This window comes from Hemitrygon akajei, chromosome 3, assembly GCF_048418815.1.
Source record: "Hemitrygon akajei chromosome 3, sHemAka1.3, whole genome shotgun sequence".
Lineage (NCBI taxonomy): Eukaryota > Metazoa > Chordata > Chondrichthyes > Myliobatiformes > Dasyatidae > Hemitrygon > Hemitrygon akajei.
In genome coordinates this window covers 101,090,827-101,109,625 of record NC_133126.1, presented here as the reverse complement: position 1 = coordinate 101,109,625, position 18,799 = coordinate 101,090,827, and the positions used below count along the sequence as shown (strand labels likewise).

Sequence of the window (18,799 nt, the reverse complement as noted above, 5' to 3'; positions counted from 1 at the left end):
AACATCCAAGGATTAACACAATATTGAAAGGAAAGGTAGGTAGGCAGACAGAGTGGGGTGGTTCAGGTGGTAAAAAAAATTAAATCAAATTCTTAGAGAGAAGTGACATGAGATCGGAAGATGTAAAATCTTTGTAGGTATTGATGCCAAGTCATTGAATTTATTTAAAGTGGAGGTTGATAGGTTCCTGATTAGTCAGGGCATCAAAGGTTACGGAGAGAAGGCAGGAGAATGGAGTTGCATGTGAAAATAAATTAGCCACAATGCAATGGCCACCCTCAACATGGAAAAAATGCTTCCCTATCTCCTGTATCAGTCCTCCACATTATTTTGTCAAATAATCTCTATCAACATAAACATAGATCATAAACATCTATCAAATAATCTCTCAACCTCATTCACTCCAGGAGAAACAAACTCAGCCTAGCCTGTCCCTCCTCATAACGCAAATGATCCAATTCAGCAACATCCTGATGAGTCTCTGCAGTATCTCAGAATCAGAATCAGGTTTATTATCACCGGCATGTGACGTTAAATTTGTTAACTTAGCAGCAGTAGTTCAATGCAATACATAATCTAGCAGAGAGAGAAAAAAATAATAAAATAAAACATAATAATAAACAAACAAGTACATCAATTACATGTATTGAATGGATGATTAAAAATGTGCAAAAATAGAAATACTGTACACTAAAAAACTGAGGTAGTGTCCAAATTCCATTCAGGAATCGGATGGATGGCAGAGGGGAAGAAGCTATTCCTGAATTGCTGAGTGTGTATCTTCAGGCTTCTGTATCTCCTACCTGATGGTAACAGTGAGAAAAGGGCATGCCCTGGCTGCTGGAGGTCTTTAATAATGGACGTTGCCTTTCTGAGACACCGCTCCCTAAAGATATCCGAGGTACATTGTAGGCTAGTGCCCAAGATGGAGCTGACTAGATTTACAACTTTCTGTAGCTTCTTTCAGTCCTGTGCAGTAGCCCCTCCATATCAGACAGTGACGCAGCCTGTCAGAATGCTCTCCACGATACAACTACAGAGGTTTTTGAGTGTATTTGTTGACATGCCAAATCACTTCAAACTCCTAACTAAGAATAGTCACTGTCTTGCCTTCTTTATGACTACATCAATGTGTTGGGACCAGGTTAGATCCTCAGAGATTGTGACACCCAGGAACTTGAAGCTGCTCACTCTTTCCACTTCTGATCCCTCTATGAAGATTGGTATGTGTTCCTTCGTCTTACCCTTCCTTAAGTCCACAATCAGAATCTCCAGCAAAATCAAATCATTCTTATATTTACAATTGTTTCAGCCTCCTTCCAAGGGCTCAGGAAGTTCTTAGAAAAATTACTTAGTTCTTAACTAAGTAACAAGAAACTGAATAGTAGAGAAAGGCTGCTTTTTGGACAAGAGGGACAGGTATACTGGTATCTCTAGGGGTGAATATTCAGGCCACTACATTCGTAGCCCACACTTGCAAATATTAGGAAACAACTTCTAAATCAAAAGATTATACATAGTTTTCAGTCAATTGTAGGATAGTAACAGACTACACGGAGATAGTGTCAGGTAGACAGAATGGACAGGGAAATGGTAGCTGAAATTTAATACTCAGAAATGTGAACTGTTGCATTATGAGAAGAAGCAATATAAACTAGAGGGCAGCATTCAAAAATGGTAGATATTGTTCAAAGTGGTAGGTCAACTTGTGCAAGTGATTAATTCCTTTAAAAACAAAGGCTTAAAGTTTAAGAACGAGGACATGAACTTCTGTAAGACACTAGCTTAGCCACTGCTGGAGTACTATGGGCACCACGCTTTAGGAAAGACATACAGGCTATGGAAAGGATGAAGCAAGTTACCAAGCACTTCTGGCAATGAGTGACTTGGTTACATGGGCAGACTGGAAATACTGGATATTATCAGAGAAAAAACAATCAAAAACTCAATTGCTGGAAATTTGAAATAAAGTCAAAATGTGCTGTTAAACATTCAGGACAAGCAGAGACTGTGGAAAGAGAAATTCAATTTCATCACCCTCTAGTTTTAGTAAATGTTCTTTTCTGTCAGTCCCGGGTGCTAAGGAGGCATGTTTATTTTTGTGCTTTTTTCAACAGGTAAAATTAACTTACAGATCTCTGTAAAAATTGAACCCATTTGTTACCCTAGGACTACCTACATCCAAATTTCCATACTGAGAAGTGATAAATGTATTGACCAGACTGTTTAGTGAGGTCAGTGTAATCCTTAATATGTAGGGAAACTTTGTTTTTAAATGAACATATTTAAGATTGGGAAGCTGAAAGATATGGGACTAGCCAAAAGACCCACTCTGAATGCTTCTTAGCAAAGATCAACTGATTACTAAATGGACTTTGACCCTGTGAACACTACCTCACTTTTTAAATATATATTATTTCTTTTTTTGCATGATTTTTAATCTATTCATTATATGTATTCTTTAATCGATTTATTTATTTTTCCCTCTTCTTCTAGATTATGTATTGTATTGAACTGCTGCTACTGCCAAGTTAACAAATTTCACGAAACAAGCCAATGATAATAAACCTGATTCTGAAAACAAGTGAACATGATTTGGCTTACATTGTCTTTGCACTGTCATCATTCAACAATCAATTTAGTAAGCTTATGACTAATCTTATTAGATGGTAAATAATCCATTGTTTTAAATCTTTGAATAACACAGTTATTTTTCATGTTAAAATTCTTTACAGATTACTTACTAAGGCTTGGTCTGAAGTGTTAATTCCAAATTCATCTATCTTTTCTTCATTGAAGAATATTTCTTCAGGAACTGCAGGAACCTAAAATAAAAGTTTCAATAATGCTTTAGATTGTACACAATCTATTTTATGTCATGAATCAGTCATTTCAACATCATTACTCTTATCTTGTTCACTTCACTCGCCCTATCACTGAATTGTTCCCACAACCCATGGACTCACTTTCAAGGATTCTTCATCTCATATTCTCGATAATTCTTGCTTGCTTGCTTGATTCCTTTTTTCCATCTTTTTATATTTACACAGTTTGTCTTTTGCACACTGGTTGTCTACCCAACTAGTGTAGTCTTTCATTGATTCTATTATGGATATTGGACTTATTGCATATGCCTGCAAGAAAATGAAACTCACAGTTGTATATGGTGGCATATTTGTACTTTGATAATAAATTTACTTTGAACTTTGTTGCAAGAAAATAGAAATAGAAATTTTGCCCATAGTAACAATTAATTGAACTTTTTTCTTGCACAAACACGAGGAAATCTGCAGATTCTGGAAATTCAAACAACACACACAAAATGCTGGTGGAACACAGCAGGCCAGGCAGCATCTATAAGGAGAAGCACTGTCAACGTTTCGGGCCGAGACCCTTCGTCAGGACTAACTGAAAGGAAAGATAGTAAGAGATTTGAAAGTAGTGGGGGCAGGGGGAAATGCAAAATGATAGGAGAAGATCAGAGGGGGTGGGATGAAGCCAAGAGCTGGAAAGGTGATGGGCAAAAGTGATACAGAGCTGGAGAAGGGAAAGGATCATGGGACGGGGGGCATCAGGAGAAAGTAAGGTGGGGGGGGGGGGTGGGAAGCACCAGAGGGAGATGGAGAACAGGCAAACAACTAAATATGTCAGGGATGGGGTAAGAAGGGGAGGAGGGGCATTAACAGAAGTTAGAGAAGTCAATGTTCATGCCATCAGGTTGGAGGCTACCCAGCTGGTATATAAGGTGTTGTTCCTCCAACCTGAGATTGGATTCAGTTTGACAGTAGAGGAGGCCAGGGATAGACATATCAGAGTGGGAATGGGACGTGGAATTAAAATGTGTGGCCACTGGGAGATCCTGCTTTCTCTGGCGGACTGAGCGTAGGTGTTCAGCGAAACTCCAAAATTAGTTCTTACTCTCAATAATTTCTCCTTTGGCTCCTCCCACTTGCTCCAAACCAAGGGTGTAGCCATGGGCACCCGTATGGGTCCCAGTTACGCCTGCTTTTTTGTTGGCTTTGTAGAACAGTCCATGTTCCAAGTCTATATGGGTATCCATCCCCCTCTACCTTTGCTACATCGACGACTTCATTGGCGCTGCCTCCTGTATGCATGCTGAGCTCGTTGACTTCATTAACTTTGCCTCCAACTTTCACCCTGCCATCAAATTTACCTGGTCCATTTCCGACACCTCCCTCCCCTTTCTTGATCTTTCTGTCTCCATCTCTGGAGACGGCTTATCTACTGATATCTACTATAAGCCTACAGACTCTCACAGCCACCTGGACTATCCCTCTTCCCACCCTGTCTCTTGCTAAAATGCTATCCCCTTCTCACAATTCCTCCGTCTCTGTTGCATCTGCTCTCAGGATGAGACTTTTCATTCCAGGACGAACAAGATGTCTTCCTTTTTTAAACAAAGGGGCTTCCCTTCTTCCACCATCAACTCTGCTCTCAAACGCATCTCTCCTATTTCCTGCACATCTGCCCTCACCCCATCCACCCGCCACCACACTCGGGATAGGGTTCCCCTCGTCCTCACCTACCACCCCACCAGCCTCCAGGTGCAACATATAATTCTCCGTAACTTCCGCCACCTCCAACGGGATCCCACTACCAAGCACATCTTTCCCTCCCCCTCCCTTTCTGCTTTCCGCAGGGATCGCTCCCTACGCGACTCCCTTGTCCACTCGTTCCCCCCATCCCTTCCCACCGATCTCCCTCCTGGCACTTATCCTTGTAAGCGGAACAAGTGCTACACCTGCCCTTACACTTTTACACTTCCTCCCTCATCACCAGACAGTCCTTCCAGGTGAGGCGACACTTCACCTGTGAGTCGGCTGGTGTGGTATACTGCGTCCGGTGCTCCCGGTGTGGCCTTTTATATATTGGTGAGACCCAACGCAAACTGGGAGACCGTTTCGCTGAACACCTACGCTCGGTCTGCCACAGAAAGCAGGATCTCCCAGTGGCAACACATCTTAATTCCACGTCTCATTCCCACTCTGATACGTCTATCCATGGCCTCCTCTACTGTCAAAATGAATCCAAACTCAGGTTGGAGGAACAACACCTTATATACCGGCTGGGTAGCCTCCAACCTGATGGCATGAACATTGACTTCTCTAACTTCCGTTAATGCCCCTCCTCCCCTTCTTAACCCATCCCTGACATATTTAGTTGTTTGCCTGTTCTCCATCTCCCTCTGGTGCTTCTGCCCCCCCTTCTTCTTTCTCCTGAGGCCTCCCGTCCCATGATCCTTTCCCTTCTCCAGCTCTGTATCACTTTCGCCAATCACCTTTCCAGCTCTTGGCTTCATCCCACTCTGTCCGTTCTTCTCCTATCATTTCGCATTTCCCCCTCCCCCTCCTACTTTCAAATCTCTTACTATCTTTCCCTTCAGTTAGTCCTGATGAAGGGTCTCGGCCCGAAACGTCAACAGTGCTTCTCCTTATAGATGCTGCCTGGCCTGCTGTGTTTCACCAGCATTTTGTATGTGTTGTTTGAACTTTTTTCTCGTTAGGTCACATCTGGAATTTCCAGTTGGCGGACGATTTCCCTCCACACCACTCTGACATATTGGGAAATCATGTACTTGGCAGGCTACAGCAGTGGCTTGCCATTGCCTTCTGCCGGGTGAGTTTAAAGAGATCACCACCTCTTGCAGTGGATGACCAGAACATCTAAGTTCCTTGTCGTGCTCTTAGACAATAGACAATAGGTGCAGAAGTAAACCATTCGGCCCTTCGAGCCTGCACCGCCATTTTGAGATCATGGCTGATCATCTACTATCAATGCCCTGTTCCTGCCTTGTCCCCATATCCCTTGATTCCCCTATCCATAAGATACTTATCTAGCTCCTTCTTGAAAGCATCCAGAGAATTGGGCTCCACTGCCTTCCGAGGCAGTGCATTCCAGACCCCCACTACTCTCTGGGAGAAGAAGTTTTTCCTTAACTCTGTCCTAAATGACCTACCCTTTATTCTCAAACCATGCCCTCTGGTACTGGACTCTCCCAGCATCTGGAACATATTTCCTGCCTCTATCTTGTCCAATCCCTTAATAATCTTATATGTTGCAATCAGAGCCCCTCTCAATCTCCTTAATTCCAGCGTGTACAAGCCCAGTCTCTCTAACCTCTCTGCGTAAGACAGTCCTGACGTCCCAGGAATTAACCTTGTGAATCTACGCTGCACTTCCTCTACAGCCAGGATGTCCTTCCTTAACCCTGGAGACCAAAACTGTACACAATACTCCAGGTGTGGTCTCACCAGGGCCCTGTACAAATGCAAGAGGATTTCCTTGCTCTTGTACTCATTTCCCTTTGTAATAAAGGCCAACATTCCATTAGCCTTCTCCACTGCCTGCTGCACTTGCTCATTCACCTTCAGTGACTGATGAACAAGGACTCCTACATCTCTTTGTATTTCTCCCTTACCTAACTTTACACCGTTCAAATAATAATCTGCCTTCCTGTTCTTACTCCCAAAGTGGATAACCTCACACTTATTCACATTGAACGTCATCTGCCAAGTATCTGCCCACTCACCCAGCCTATCCAAGTCACCTTGAATTCTCCTAACATCCTCATCACGTCACACTGCCACCCAGCTTAGTATCATCAGCAAACTTGCTGATGTTATTCTCAATGCCTTCATCTAAATCGTTGATGTAAATCGTAAACAGCTGTGGTCCCAACACCGAGCCCTGTGGCACCCCACTAGTCACCACCTGCCATTCCGAGAAACACCCATTCACCGCTACCCTTTGCTTTCTATCTGCCAACCAGTTTTCTATCCATGTCAATGTCTTCCCCCCAATGCCATGAGCTTTGATTTTACCCACCAATCTCCTATGTGGGACCTTATTAAATGCCTTCTGAAAATTGAGGTACACTACATCCACTGAATCTCCCTTGTCTAACTTCCTGGTTACATCCTTGAAAAACTCCAATAGATTAATCAAGCATGATTTACCCTTGGTAAATCCATGCTAGCTCGGCCCAATCCTATCACTGCTATCTAGATATGCCACTATTTCATCTTTAATAATAGACTCTCGCATCTTCCCCACTACTGATGTTAGGCTGACAGGTCGATAGTTCTCTGTTTTCTCCCTCCCTCCTTTCTTAAAAAGTGGGATAACATTAGCTATTCTACAATCCTCAGGAACTGATCCTGAATCTAAGGAACATTGGAAAATAATTACCAATGCATCCGCAATTTCCAGGGGCACCTCCTTTAGTACCCTAGGATGCAGACCATCTGGACCTGGGGATTTGTCAGCCTTCAGTCCCATCAGTCTACTCATCACCGTTTCCTTCCTAATGTCAATCTGTTTCATTTCCTCTGTTACCCTATGTCCTTGGCCCATCCATACATCTGAGAGATTGCCTGTGTCTTCCTTAGTGAAGACAGATCTAAAGTACTTAATAAATTCTTCTGCCATTTCTGTTTCCCATAACAATTTCACCCAATTTATTCTTCAAGGGCCCAACATTGTTCTTAACTATCTTCTTTCTCTTCACATATCTAAAAAAGCTTTTGCTATCCTCCTTTATATTCCTGGCTAGCTTGTGTCTACCTCATTTTTTCTCCCCGTATTGCCTTTTTAGTTAAGTTCTGTTGTTCCTTAAAAATTTCCCAATCATCTGTCTTCCCACTCACCTTAGCTCTGTCATACTTCCTTTTTTTTTTTAAATGCTATGCAATCTCTGACTTCCTTTGTCAACCACTGTGGCCCCTTTCCCCCCTTTGAATCCTTCCTTCTCCGGGGGATGAACTGATTTTGCACCTTGTGCATTATTCCCAAGAATACCTGCCATTGCTGTTCCACTGTCTTTTCTGCTAGGATATCTGTCCAGTTAACTTTGGCCAGCTCCTCCCTCATGGCTCCATAGTCTCCTTTGTTCAATTGCAACACTGACACCTCCAAGCTGCCCTTATCCTTCTCAAATTGCAGATAAAAACTTATCATATTATGATCACTACCTCCTAATGGCTCCTTTACTTCAAGATCGCTTATCAAATCCTGTTCATTACATAACACTAAATCCAGAATAGCCTTGTCCCTGGTCGGCTCTCGTACAAGCTGTTCCAAGAATGCATCCCTTAGGCACTCTACAAACTCCCTATCCTGAGGTCCAGCACCAACCTGATTCTCCCAGTTCACCTGCATGTTGAAATCCCCCATAACTACTGCGACATTACCTTTGCCACATGCCAGTGTTAACTCCCTATTCAACTTGCACCCAATATCCATGCTACTGTTTGGTGGCCTATAGACAACACCCATTAGGGTCCTTTTGCCCTTACTGTTCCTCAATTCTATCCACACAGACTCCACTTTTCCTGATCCTATGTCCCCCCTTGCAAAGGAATGAATCTCTTTCCTCACCAACAGGGCCACCCCACCCCCTCTGCCCACGTCTGTCCCTACGATAGCACGTATACCCTTGTACATTCATTTCCCAGGTCTGATCTCCCTGCAGCCATGTCTCCGTTATCCCAACAACATCATAGTTACCCATTCACACCTGAGCTTCAAGCTCATCCGCCTTATTTCTGACACTTCGTGTATTCAGATATAGAATTTTTAGCCCACTTCTCCTCTCTCTGTTTGAATCTCTGCCTATTGTGCTTAACCCAGCTCCCCGAACTCCCATCGGGCTATACGCCCCTAGAATTTTGTTGTCCTTCCTAAATTTACTTATTCTTTCTGCACATTTAACTCCATGTTCCGTCAGACCATCCCTCTGATACTTCGTGCATTCAGATACAAAATTTTTAGCCCATTTCTCCTCTCTCTGTTTGAATCTCTGCCTATTGTGCTTAACCCAGCTCCCTGAACTCCCATCGGGCTATACGCCCCTAGAATTTTGTTGTCCTTCCTAAATTTACTTATTCTTTCTGCACATTTAACTCCATGCTCCGTCAGACCATCCCTCTGTACATGTGTCCTCCTTATCACTTGTTCCGCCTCACCTTTCTCTACTACACACTTAATATTCCGGAACCGTGTAGTCCCCACCTGTCCTTTATTCTTTATCTCGCTATCCTCTCTCACATTCTGGATCCCCACCCCCTGCAAATTTAGTTTAAACCCCCCCAAGAAGCACTAGCAAACTTCCCTGCAGGAATGTACCGCTCCAGTTCAGGTGTAAACCGTCCCTTCGGAACAGATCCCACCTTCTCTGGAACAAAGCCCAATTATCTAAAAACCTGAAGCCCTCCCTCCTGCACTATCCTCTCAGCCACGTATTAATCTGTATAATTTTTCTGTTCCTTGCCTCACTCGCACGTGGCACAGGTAGCAATCCTGAGATTGTTACCCTGGAGGTCCTGCTCTTCAGCTTCGCACCTAACTCCCTGAACTCCCTACGCAGGACCCCCTCACTCATCCTACCCACGTTGTTGGTCCCTACATGGACCACAACATCTGGTTTCTTGCCCTCCCTCTTGAGAATAACCTACACCCGATCTGAGATGTCTTGGACCCCCGGCACCAGGGAAGCAACATACCATCCGAGACTCCCGATCTTCCCCACAAAATCTCCTATCCGCCCCCGACTATAGAATCCCCTATCATTTAGCGCTCCACAAACACCTGCTGGACTGCCTTCTTGACTGTTGGACCATTAATCAGCCTTCTTCATTCAATCTGCCAGGGCCAGACTTCACATGCTGGGACAGACAAATCCCCTACCTCACCGAGGTTCAAAGACCCATCAGCTACCCTCAGCTGCTTTGGCCCGTCTGCCGAAACGGTTTACCGGGGTGTGGCCACTGCACTACTTGGAGCCGCAGGTGAGAGCTGAGCGCCCAGTGGGGACCAAAGGTAGACAAGCTGCCCTGAAAAAGGGCATGCCAGGCCCCCCCACCAGAGGTGCTACCCCTCCCTAGACACCCCATACACCCCAAAATTGAACTTTTATATAAGAAAACTACCGTAGATTCCGGATTTTAAGCCGCTACTTTTTTCCCACATTTTGAACAGCTTTGAACTTTGCGGCCTTTAAAACGGAGCGGCTAATACATGATTTTTTTTCATGCCGCCTCGTAAACATTTTGCCTCGTAACAGTAGACCAATAAAATTGATGAGTAGTTCACAGAGGTCCAATGAAATTGTACGATAAATCAAGCGCACTTTCACAATTAAATTATTGGAAATCAGTCATTTGTACTCACCCTCATCAACATGGAAAACACTCGAAGAAAAGCATTGTGCTGCCTTTATGGCAGTTATTTAGTTTATAATATTTTCGCTTAGTAATTCATTTTCTAGTTAAAGTTAGAAGAGTTTTAACTATATTTGTTTTCTGTACTACATCGCGGGATGCTATGACGTCACACCCGGTTTCGCCGCGTCTTGTGGGATACCAGTTTGCGATAAACGGAAAGGAAGGGGCGAGCGGCGGAGCGAAACACTGCTTTTAAATGCCGTTTGCGATAAACGGGACGGCGGAGCGAAAACGCTGCTTTTAAGTTAAAGGCGATCAATAACTTTTCCTGGTAGGCTGCAGTATATATATTTTTTACCAGTCGTTAGGAGATATTGGAATGTTGTTCAGTAAAGAAGTATACGCAACGTATATTTAAAAGTAGCCGCATTACGGGCACGGTTCGAAAAAAAGCATTTGCAATATGTATTTGTTTTTGTTACCATATGGATTTAATTAAAAGTTAAAAAATCCTCACGTGTAATATCTTTCTGTGTAAATATCTCATATTACAACGTGGGACACCTGCGGCCGAAAATCCGGTGCGGCCTAAAATCCGGTGCGGCCTTTACAAGTAAAAAATTGATTTTATTTCTAAAATTAGAGCCAGCGGCTTTTAATCAGGTGCGCTCTGTAGTCCGGAATCTACGGTATATTTTTTGGAAAAAAGTGTAGAATTTATAATATTCAAGAAAATAAGAGGTCAGTTAATGTCACAACTTGCAATTCATTAATATGCCATTCAACCCAACTGGTTCAGATTAGAGTTCTTTGTACTCAATCTGACCCTAACATTTTCCTGTCATGCATTGATCCATCTTTTTTTTTTAAGATATTAAAGCTAGCTTGTTTTAACTATTCCACATGACAGGAAGTTCAATATTCTAATCATTCATTTGGTGAAGATAGGGTTGCCAGCAGTCAAGATCTGCAGTATCTAAAAGGAAAGTTAATGGTTTTACTTGGCATTCATTTGGGATGACACATTTCCTGTAGTCAAATATGGACACCTGTACCCAGGCCAAACAGTGGCATGAAACATTTAATGGAAGTTTAGAAAGTGCCATGGCTAAATACTTTGATGATTTTGCTTTGCTAAATCACAGACATTTAAAACTTCTCACCCTTAATATGTCAGCTGTGGCTCAGCTCACAGAGTTATTGCTTCAAGTCCTAATACCGAGAGTACTACACTTTCAGGGATGCTGAAAGATATCAAAAATAATGCTGCTCCCTTCTCAAAAGAACCCAGGGTGATAGATGAAAAATCCATAGTGATAGCTGAAAAACCAATGAACATTTTTGAAGAGAAGCATGAGCTTTCAAGCCAAGATTTGACCAGTATGTTATACCATAATCCAACAACACTAAATCAGATTGCAATTAGTGGGACTTACTGTTTACAAGTTTCTATCATTTTCTTTCTTTTAGAGTTAGTGGGCATATTTCAGAAATTCTTTATTGGCTATAAAACCTGCTGGGATATCCCCAGATTTTAGAAGCACAAAGTAAATGCAAGTGCTTCTTTCCCTATGATTCATTCTCACAGAAAAGAATATAAGAATGCTAGTATTTTTCTTTCTACTTATACCTGGAAATGTGCTGTTGATCATTATCAATGATAATGTAGTGATTTCTGCTTGGGAATCCAGTTGCAGAGTCCTTTCCTTCAACGTAATGCAACTTCACCCACAGCAAAATGTAACAATGACCACTTTATGGTTGATTCATGTCCAGTCTAGAATTTCAACCAAGGGGTTGAGCTGCCCCTCACCCCCTTTTGCTTCTCTGACAAAAGGTTTTTTATTTTCAGGACGGCATGGAGTCAAACTTTTCTAAAGATAAAGTTCAAAGTGAATTTTTGATCAGAGTACATATATATCAACATATACAATCCTGAGGTTCATTTTCATGCAAGCATACTCAATAAATCTAATAACCGTAATAGAATTAATGAAAGACCACACCAACTGGCAACCACTGTGCAAATGACAATAAATTGTGCAAATATATAAAGAACGAATTAATAAATGAATGGAAAGAATGAACAACCAAACAAACAAGCAATAAATAAATAATGAGAACACGAGGTGAGTCCACACTTCAAGGAATGCAGTGGTTCTAAGCAACAGGTGACTACCACCTTCTCAAAGGAATTTAGTAACAGATAATTAAACGCTGGCTTCAGGCTAAAGTCCATTTCCTTTGAATGAATAGAAAAATATTCCCTATAAGTGTTAGGAAGTGCCAGCATGAATATTCACAGAATTTTAGAGATCAACATCCAATGTATTTCAAAGCACTTGCAGTGCAGCAATCTCACTGGTGAAGGTATTCCCAGAAAAAATACCAAAGTCACTGGCACCTCAATAATTCCTACTAGCAAACTGCTAAACTTATAAATGAAAAACCGTCAAACATTTGAAAAGTATATTAAATAATACCAAAACGAGCTTTCAAATTCTAAATCAAATATTTTTAAAATTGGTTACTTACCTGGAAAAGCCACCCCAATACAGCAAGGATCAACAGCTTGTTCAGGTAATGTTTCTTCTGTCCATCTTTTAGAACCAAGCATCTGTTTGTTTAACCAGAACAACATTTTAGCTGATGTCAAAATAACCTGCAGATGCCTCTCTTCTGTTCTCCATTCTCCTTGCAGGTGAACAATACCTTCATATGCACTAGATAATCACTGCATTTTTAATATAAATTAGTGGTGTTTCTGGATTCAGCCTTTTTTGTTAAATGTATTGATCTAATTTTATATTAATACAATTAATTACTCTGAATATATATCAGCTTCAGATTAATTCATCCTTTTTTGTTTGCACCTACAGCTGTAGAGAAACATACTGCTACAATAACATAATACTGTCCAGGATGAATTTTTTTTAAAAATATTTTCATTTGGTGTTTGTAGGGCTTTGAGTCACGATAATTAGCAACCAACTTGTTATATATTGACTGCACAGTAACAAACCAAATTTACTGGTGATAGAAATTCCTGAGATAGGAAAAATTGAATGTAGTCACAAGCTCTTTCTCAAATTTCACTACCTTGGTTAAAAAGTAAATCCCTAATATGTGTCAATCATTCATAATTCCCCTCATCGTTCTGGATGCACATGAAAAACCAATGACAACCAGAATTAAGATTCAGCAATATTCACTTTCCCATCCAGGATTACACAATTTCATCCAACACTTTTCAGAGCAAGTCTAAGACTTCCATCTCCTCTGGTCTTTGTATAAAATCCCAAGAGGAGACTGGGACTGCAATCAAGACAACAGGCCGAATGATCTAAAGACAGCTCAAATTCCATCACAGAAAGTGTTGATACTTAATTACTGATTGATTGATTTATTATTGTCACAGTGGAAAACTTGTCTTGTACACCATTCATACAGATCAATCAATTCCAACAGTGCTTTCAGGTAGTGTAAGATAAAACAGAAGCAAAGTGTAGAATCAAGTGTTAGTTACAGAGAAAGTATACTTTAATCAAGTAAATCAGGAATGAAAATTATACTGGTTACCAAGAAAATGCCAAATACTCATAATAAAGCTACCTTGCTTGCCAACATCCTTTGGGAAGGAATCTTCTGCCTTTACTTTACACGACCCTCAAACCTACAATATTTGTTTCCTTGGACTTGCCCTCAGACTTTACCTAGCCGCTTGGGATAGGCAATAGATTGCGACCAACACCCACTTCACATGAAAGAATATCAAAACTGATGCTATTTGCAATTTCAAAGGCATTAATACTTTGTATTGTTTTAAAAGATCCCCACTTGATTACTTTTAAATACTAAAGAACTTCAATGTATCACTTAATCCTGTAATACCAACTTCAGTTTTGTCACTCCCTACCTTACAACATGATATGTTGAGATGGATATAACTGTTCCAGCAATGGTATTACACCTTCATAAAAATCCTTGTCAACTGATAGGAACATAGAGGGTCAGAGCTCCACAGCACAGAAACAGGCCATTCAGTCTAACTTGTCCAAACCAACTGAGATGTCTATCTTCATTGATTTCATCTTGTTGCCCCATATCCTTATTTTCCATTTCTTTCCATGTACTTTTACATTGCTTTTTAAACATTGTAATGTAAATGCCTCTAACCACCTCGTCTGGCAGTTCATTCCACATACCCACCATCCTGCGTGGGAGGAATCTGACTTTCACACCTAAACCTATGCCCGTTAGCTTTAGAAAAAGACTACTTACTCTATCTATACCCTTCATATTGTTTATGAACCTCTACAAAGTTACCCTTAGGGATTCTCCACCTTGTAGCACATGGAGTAGGTCGCATTCCTAGCGGCTCTCTCTCTTTTAATATATTTTATATCCCACTAACAGATCCATTTTAGTTTTGATGATTTACTACCGTAGATTTCGCACTACAGAGCGCACCTGATTAAAAGCCGCTGGCTCTAATTTTAGAAAGAAAATCAATTTTGTACTTGTACAAGCCGCACCGGATTTTCGGCCGCACCGGATTTTCGGCCGCAGGTGTCCCACGTTGTAATATGAGATATTTACACAGAAAGATATTACACGTGAGGATTTTTTAACTTTTAATTAAATCCATATGGTAACATAAACAAATACATATTGCAAATGCTTTTTTTCGAACCGTGCCTGTAACGCGGCTACTTTTAAATATACGTTGCGTATACTTTTTTACTGAACAACATTCCAATATCTCCTAACGACTGGTAAAAAATATATATACTGCAGCCTACCAGGAAAAGTTATTGATCGCCTTTAACTTAAAAGCAGCGTTCGCTCAGATCTAATGCCGCTCGCGTAATGCGCTCGCCCCCCTCCTTCCCGTTTATCGCAAACTGGTATTTTTCCCACAAGACGCGGCGAAACCGGGTGTGATGTCATAGCATCCCGCGATGTAGTACAGAAAACAAATATAGTTAAAACTCTTCTAACTTTAACTAGAAAATGAATTACTAAGCGAAAATATTATAAACTAAATAACTGCCATAAAGGCAGCACAATGCTTTTCTTCGAGTGTTTTCCATGTTGATGAGGGTGAGTACAAATGACTGATTTACAATAATTTAATTGTGAAAGTGCGCTTGATTTATCGTACAATTTCATTGGACCTCTGTGAACTACTCATCAATTTTATTGGTCTACTGTTACGAGGCAAAATGTTTTTGGCGGCATGAAAAAAAATCATGCGTTAGCCGCACCGTAGTAAAGGCCGCAGTGTTCAAAGCTGTTCAAAATGTGGGAAAAAAATAGCGGCTTATAATCCGACATCTACGGTACTTCTACTGAAGGATTTATTATTTTTACTGTAGGATTTACGACTTAATTACAATGGCCGAAAAAAGTCATTCTGGTATTGAACTGAGAAGCGGCAAGACTTTCCCTGAAATGGAGCAAACGGAACAAACCAAGAAAACAGAGGAACCTATTACACTAGCGGGAATATTTTCTTCAAACAAGACATGAAGTCGGAATTCGGATCGCTTAATATTAAAATTGATAAGCTGGCCAGTTCAAACGGGAAGCTCGTAAAAGCTATGTCTACGATTCAAGACTCTCTGAAAAACTTGGACTCTCAACTTCAAACACTTCAGCAGACTACAACCCGAATAGAGAGTGAGCATGATTTATTCAAGCAAACTATTAAAGATCAAGGAATGAAGATATCTTCAATGGAAAAGAAAATCAATGAAATTACCTCGGAACTATCTAAAACAAAGAAAAGAATGGTTCATTTAGATAGTAGAGGGCGTCGGAGGAATCTGCGTATTCTGGGATTGCCTGAAAATACTGAAGCTGGTGATCTGTTAAAATTCTTTTCAGATATCCTGTACTCACTTTTCGAAGAGACCCTCGAAACTAGCCCCTTAATTGACAGAGCTCACAGAATTCGTTCAGCCGAATTATGTCCTCGAGCAGTTGTACTTTCTTTGCATTATTATACAACTAAAGAAGCTATTATTCGAGAAGCCAGAAAGAAATGGAAATTATTCTTCAATTCAACACAAATTCGTATAGTTTGTTACGAATGTGCCGCAACTCTGAGGGGCCGAAGGGTACAAAGTCGCCCCCTCCTTTTTGAGAATCGCAAGATCGCTATTAATTCGGGTCTGAGACCCAGGAAATGAGAGACGTCCAGAATACACAAGGTTTGGAATGTGTCCTGACCTCAGCGAAACGGAACCACTGATAACGGCCATTGTCTCTCGGAGACAGAATTGTGTATTGAGTACTGTACTATTCATTGAAACCCCTCAGGGGACAACCAGAGTGGGCTGGTTGAGGGATTCCATCATCCCAACCTGATTGACATCTGAGACCCCGTGAGTAAGGATAAAAGAGGGTCTAGGGAACAACCACTTTAGACGTACCAGGAGAAACGCTAGAGACCCCGTGACAGCGTTTAATAGCGACAGCCCGTGTGCGTCCTCCCTTGCCAGGGTGGCGGGCTCATCACGGAAGAACGGTTTAGCTAAAGGAGAGGCCACAAGTGAAAGGCCACGACAACGAGACTCCCGACGGATCGAAATCATAAAAGGAAAGTCGGCAAGTTTTTTCTCCAAATCTCTCTCTCTCTCCAACCATTGCAACATAGCCCCAATGGCTGCAGCCTGCATGAACTGAGTGAACTTTATATTTCCATCGGACAATACACTATCCCCTAGACAACAATAGAGCTTATTTCTTATTGGTTATTATTATACCCGCACTTTTAGATTTAGTATTGACGATGTATATTATCTGTATATTTGCATTGATATTATTTTTGTGTATTTTTACCAATAAATACTGTTAAAATAGTATCATCAGACTTCAACGGACCTCTCCATCTTTGCTGGTAAGTGACCCAGTTACGGGGTTCGTAACAACGTGGGGCCTCGTCTCGAGATTTGATACCAAATTGGAGGGCCAGTGAATCGGGCTTTTAAGTCCAAACTTGGATCTGGTTGCGCGGGTAACCAGACGGGAAGCCAGCAAAGATGGACGTAGACGAATTCATAGAAAACCCGACTCTGGAGGTGCTAGAGGCTGCCACAAAGTCGGACTTGATAAATATTGCGAAAGGACTAAATCTCACAGAGGTGAGGTTGTTGATGAAAAAGCGGGAGGTACAGAGGGCCATAACTCAGTATTATATTGTGAAGAATGTGTTTTCGGCTGAGGTATTGAAAAATATCCCTGAAAAGGCACCAGCTAGTGGGACGGCTCAGTTAGAGTTGGAGAAATTAAGGTTGGAACATGAAATTAAGTTAAAACAGCTGGAAGCAGCCGAAAGGGAAAAAGAAAGAGCCGAAAAGCAACGGGAGCATGAGCTCCAGCTAAAGGAGTTAGAGGTGAAAAGGGAGCAGGAAAGAGCTGAGAAGCAGAGGGAGCATGAAATTAAGTTAAAACAGCTGGAAGCAGCTGAAAAAGAGGAGAGAGCCGAAAAGGAGAGGGAGGCAGAAAACAGAGGCAACATGACTTGGATATGGAGAAGTTAAGGCAAGAGCGAAGAGTTCAAGGGTCAGACCGAGAGGAGAGATTTAATGTTAGTAGGGAGTTTAGGTTAGTACCTCCGTTCGAGGAGACGGATGTTGATAGTTATTTCTTGCATTTTGAAAAGGTGGCAGTGAGTCAGAAGTGGCCCAAAGATCAGTGGGTGGCGTTGTTACAAAGTGTGTTAAAAGGGAAGGCACAACGGGCATATGCGGCGTTATCCATGGAGGAGTCTGAGAATTATGAGAAAGTAAAGGAGGCCATTCTTCAGACCTACGAATTGGTACCTGAGGCCTATAGACAAAAGTTCAGAAATTTAAAGGAAGGGTGGAATCAGACGTATGCAGAGATTGCCTATGAGAAGGGTGTGCTCTTGGATCGCTGGTGTGCAGCAGAAATGGTGGAAGAGGATTTTTGGCATCTCAGGGAGTTAACTCTGATTGAGGAATTTAAAGGTTGTGTTTCGGATGATCTCCGGATGTATTTGAATGAGAAGCCGAACAAGTCCATATCCGAATTTGCTAGGTTCGCAGATGAATATGCCCTAACCCACAAGACAAAGTTTTCCTCGAATAAAAGTTACCAGAGAGACCGTGGGAACAGTAGAGAAAGCCCGCCGGCTGAGGCAGAGATTCAGCCGGGATCTAGTGGTAAGAATAAGGAAGAGAAAAGGCAAGACAGCAGGAGAGGTCCTGGCTTGACCTGTTTTAATTGTGGAAAGGTGGGTCATATTGCATCTAAGTGCCTTGCTCCGAGGAAGGAGGTAGGAAAAGGGAGAGCAGCAGTCCCTACAGGATGTATTGTGGTGATCAGTAAATCGACGAGAAAGCCCCAGGTAGACAGAATACGAGAGGGGTCTGAGAAATTTATTTCAGAAGGAACTGTGTCTGTGAAAGAGGGAGACACGCCAGTTCCAGTGCGGATCTGGAGAGACACGGGAGCTGAGCTGTCATTGATTCGCGGTACGGTACTAGATTTTGGTCTCGAGACTGGAGAGGTAGCTTTGAGAGGCATAGGAAAAGGGACTGAAGCTGTGCCTTTGCATAGGATCATTATGAATTGTGAGCTGGTATCTG

At 41.8% G+C, this 18,799-nt stretch overlaps 1 protein-coding gene across 2 annotated transcripts in view; it reads right to left on the bottom strand.

The window, feature by feature from the left end:
• cdan1 (codanin 1) overlaps positions 1-18,799 on the bottom strand; it is a 217,538-nt gene that overhangs the window by 81,978 nt on the left and 116,761 nt on the right. For both annotated transcript variants that reach the window (XM_073040499.1, XM_073040500.1), the window contains exons 15-16: positions 12,717-12,798; positions 2,745-2,825 (exon numbers count right to left, since the gene is read on the bottom strand). In XM_073040499.1, coding sequence (XP_072896600.1) covers positions 2,745-2,825; positions 12,717-12,798 — 163 coding nt within the window. The remainder of the gene's footprint in view (positions 1-2,744; positions 2,826-12,716; positions 12,799-18,799) is intronic.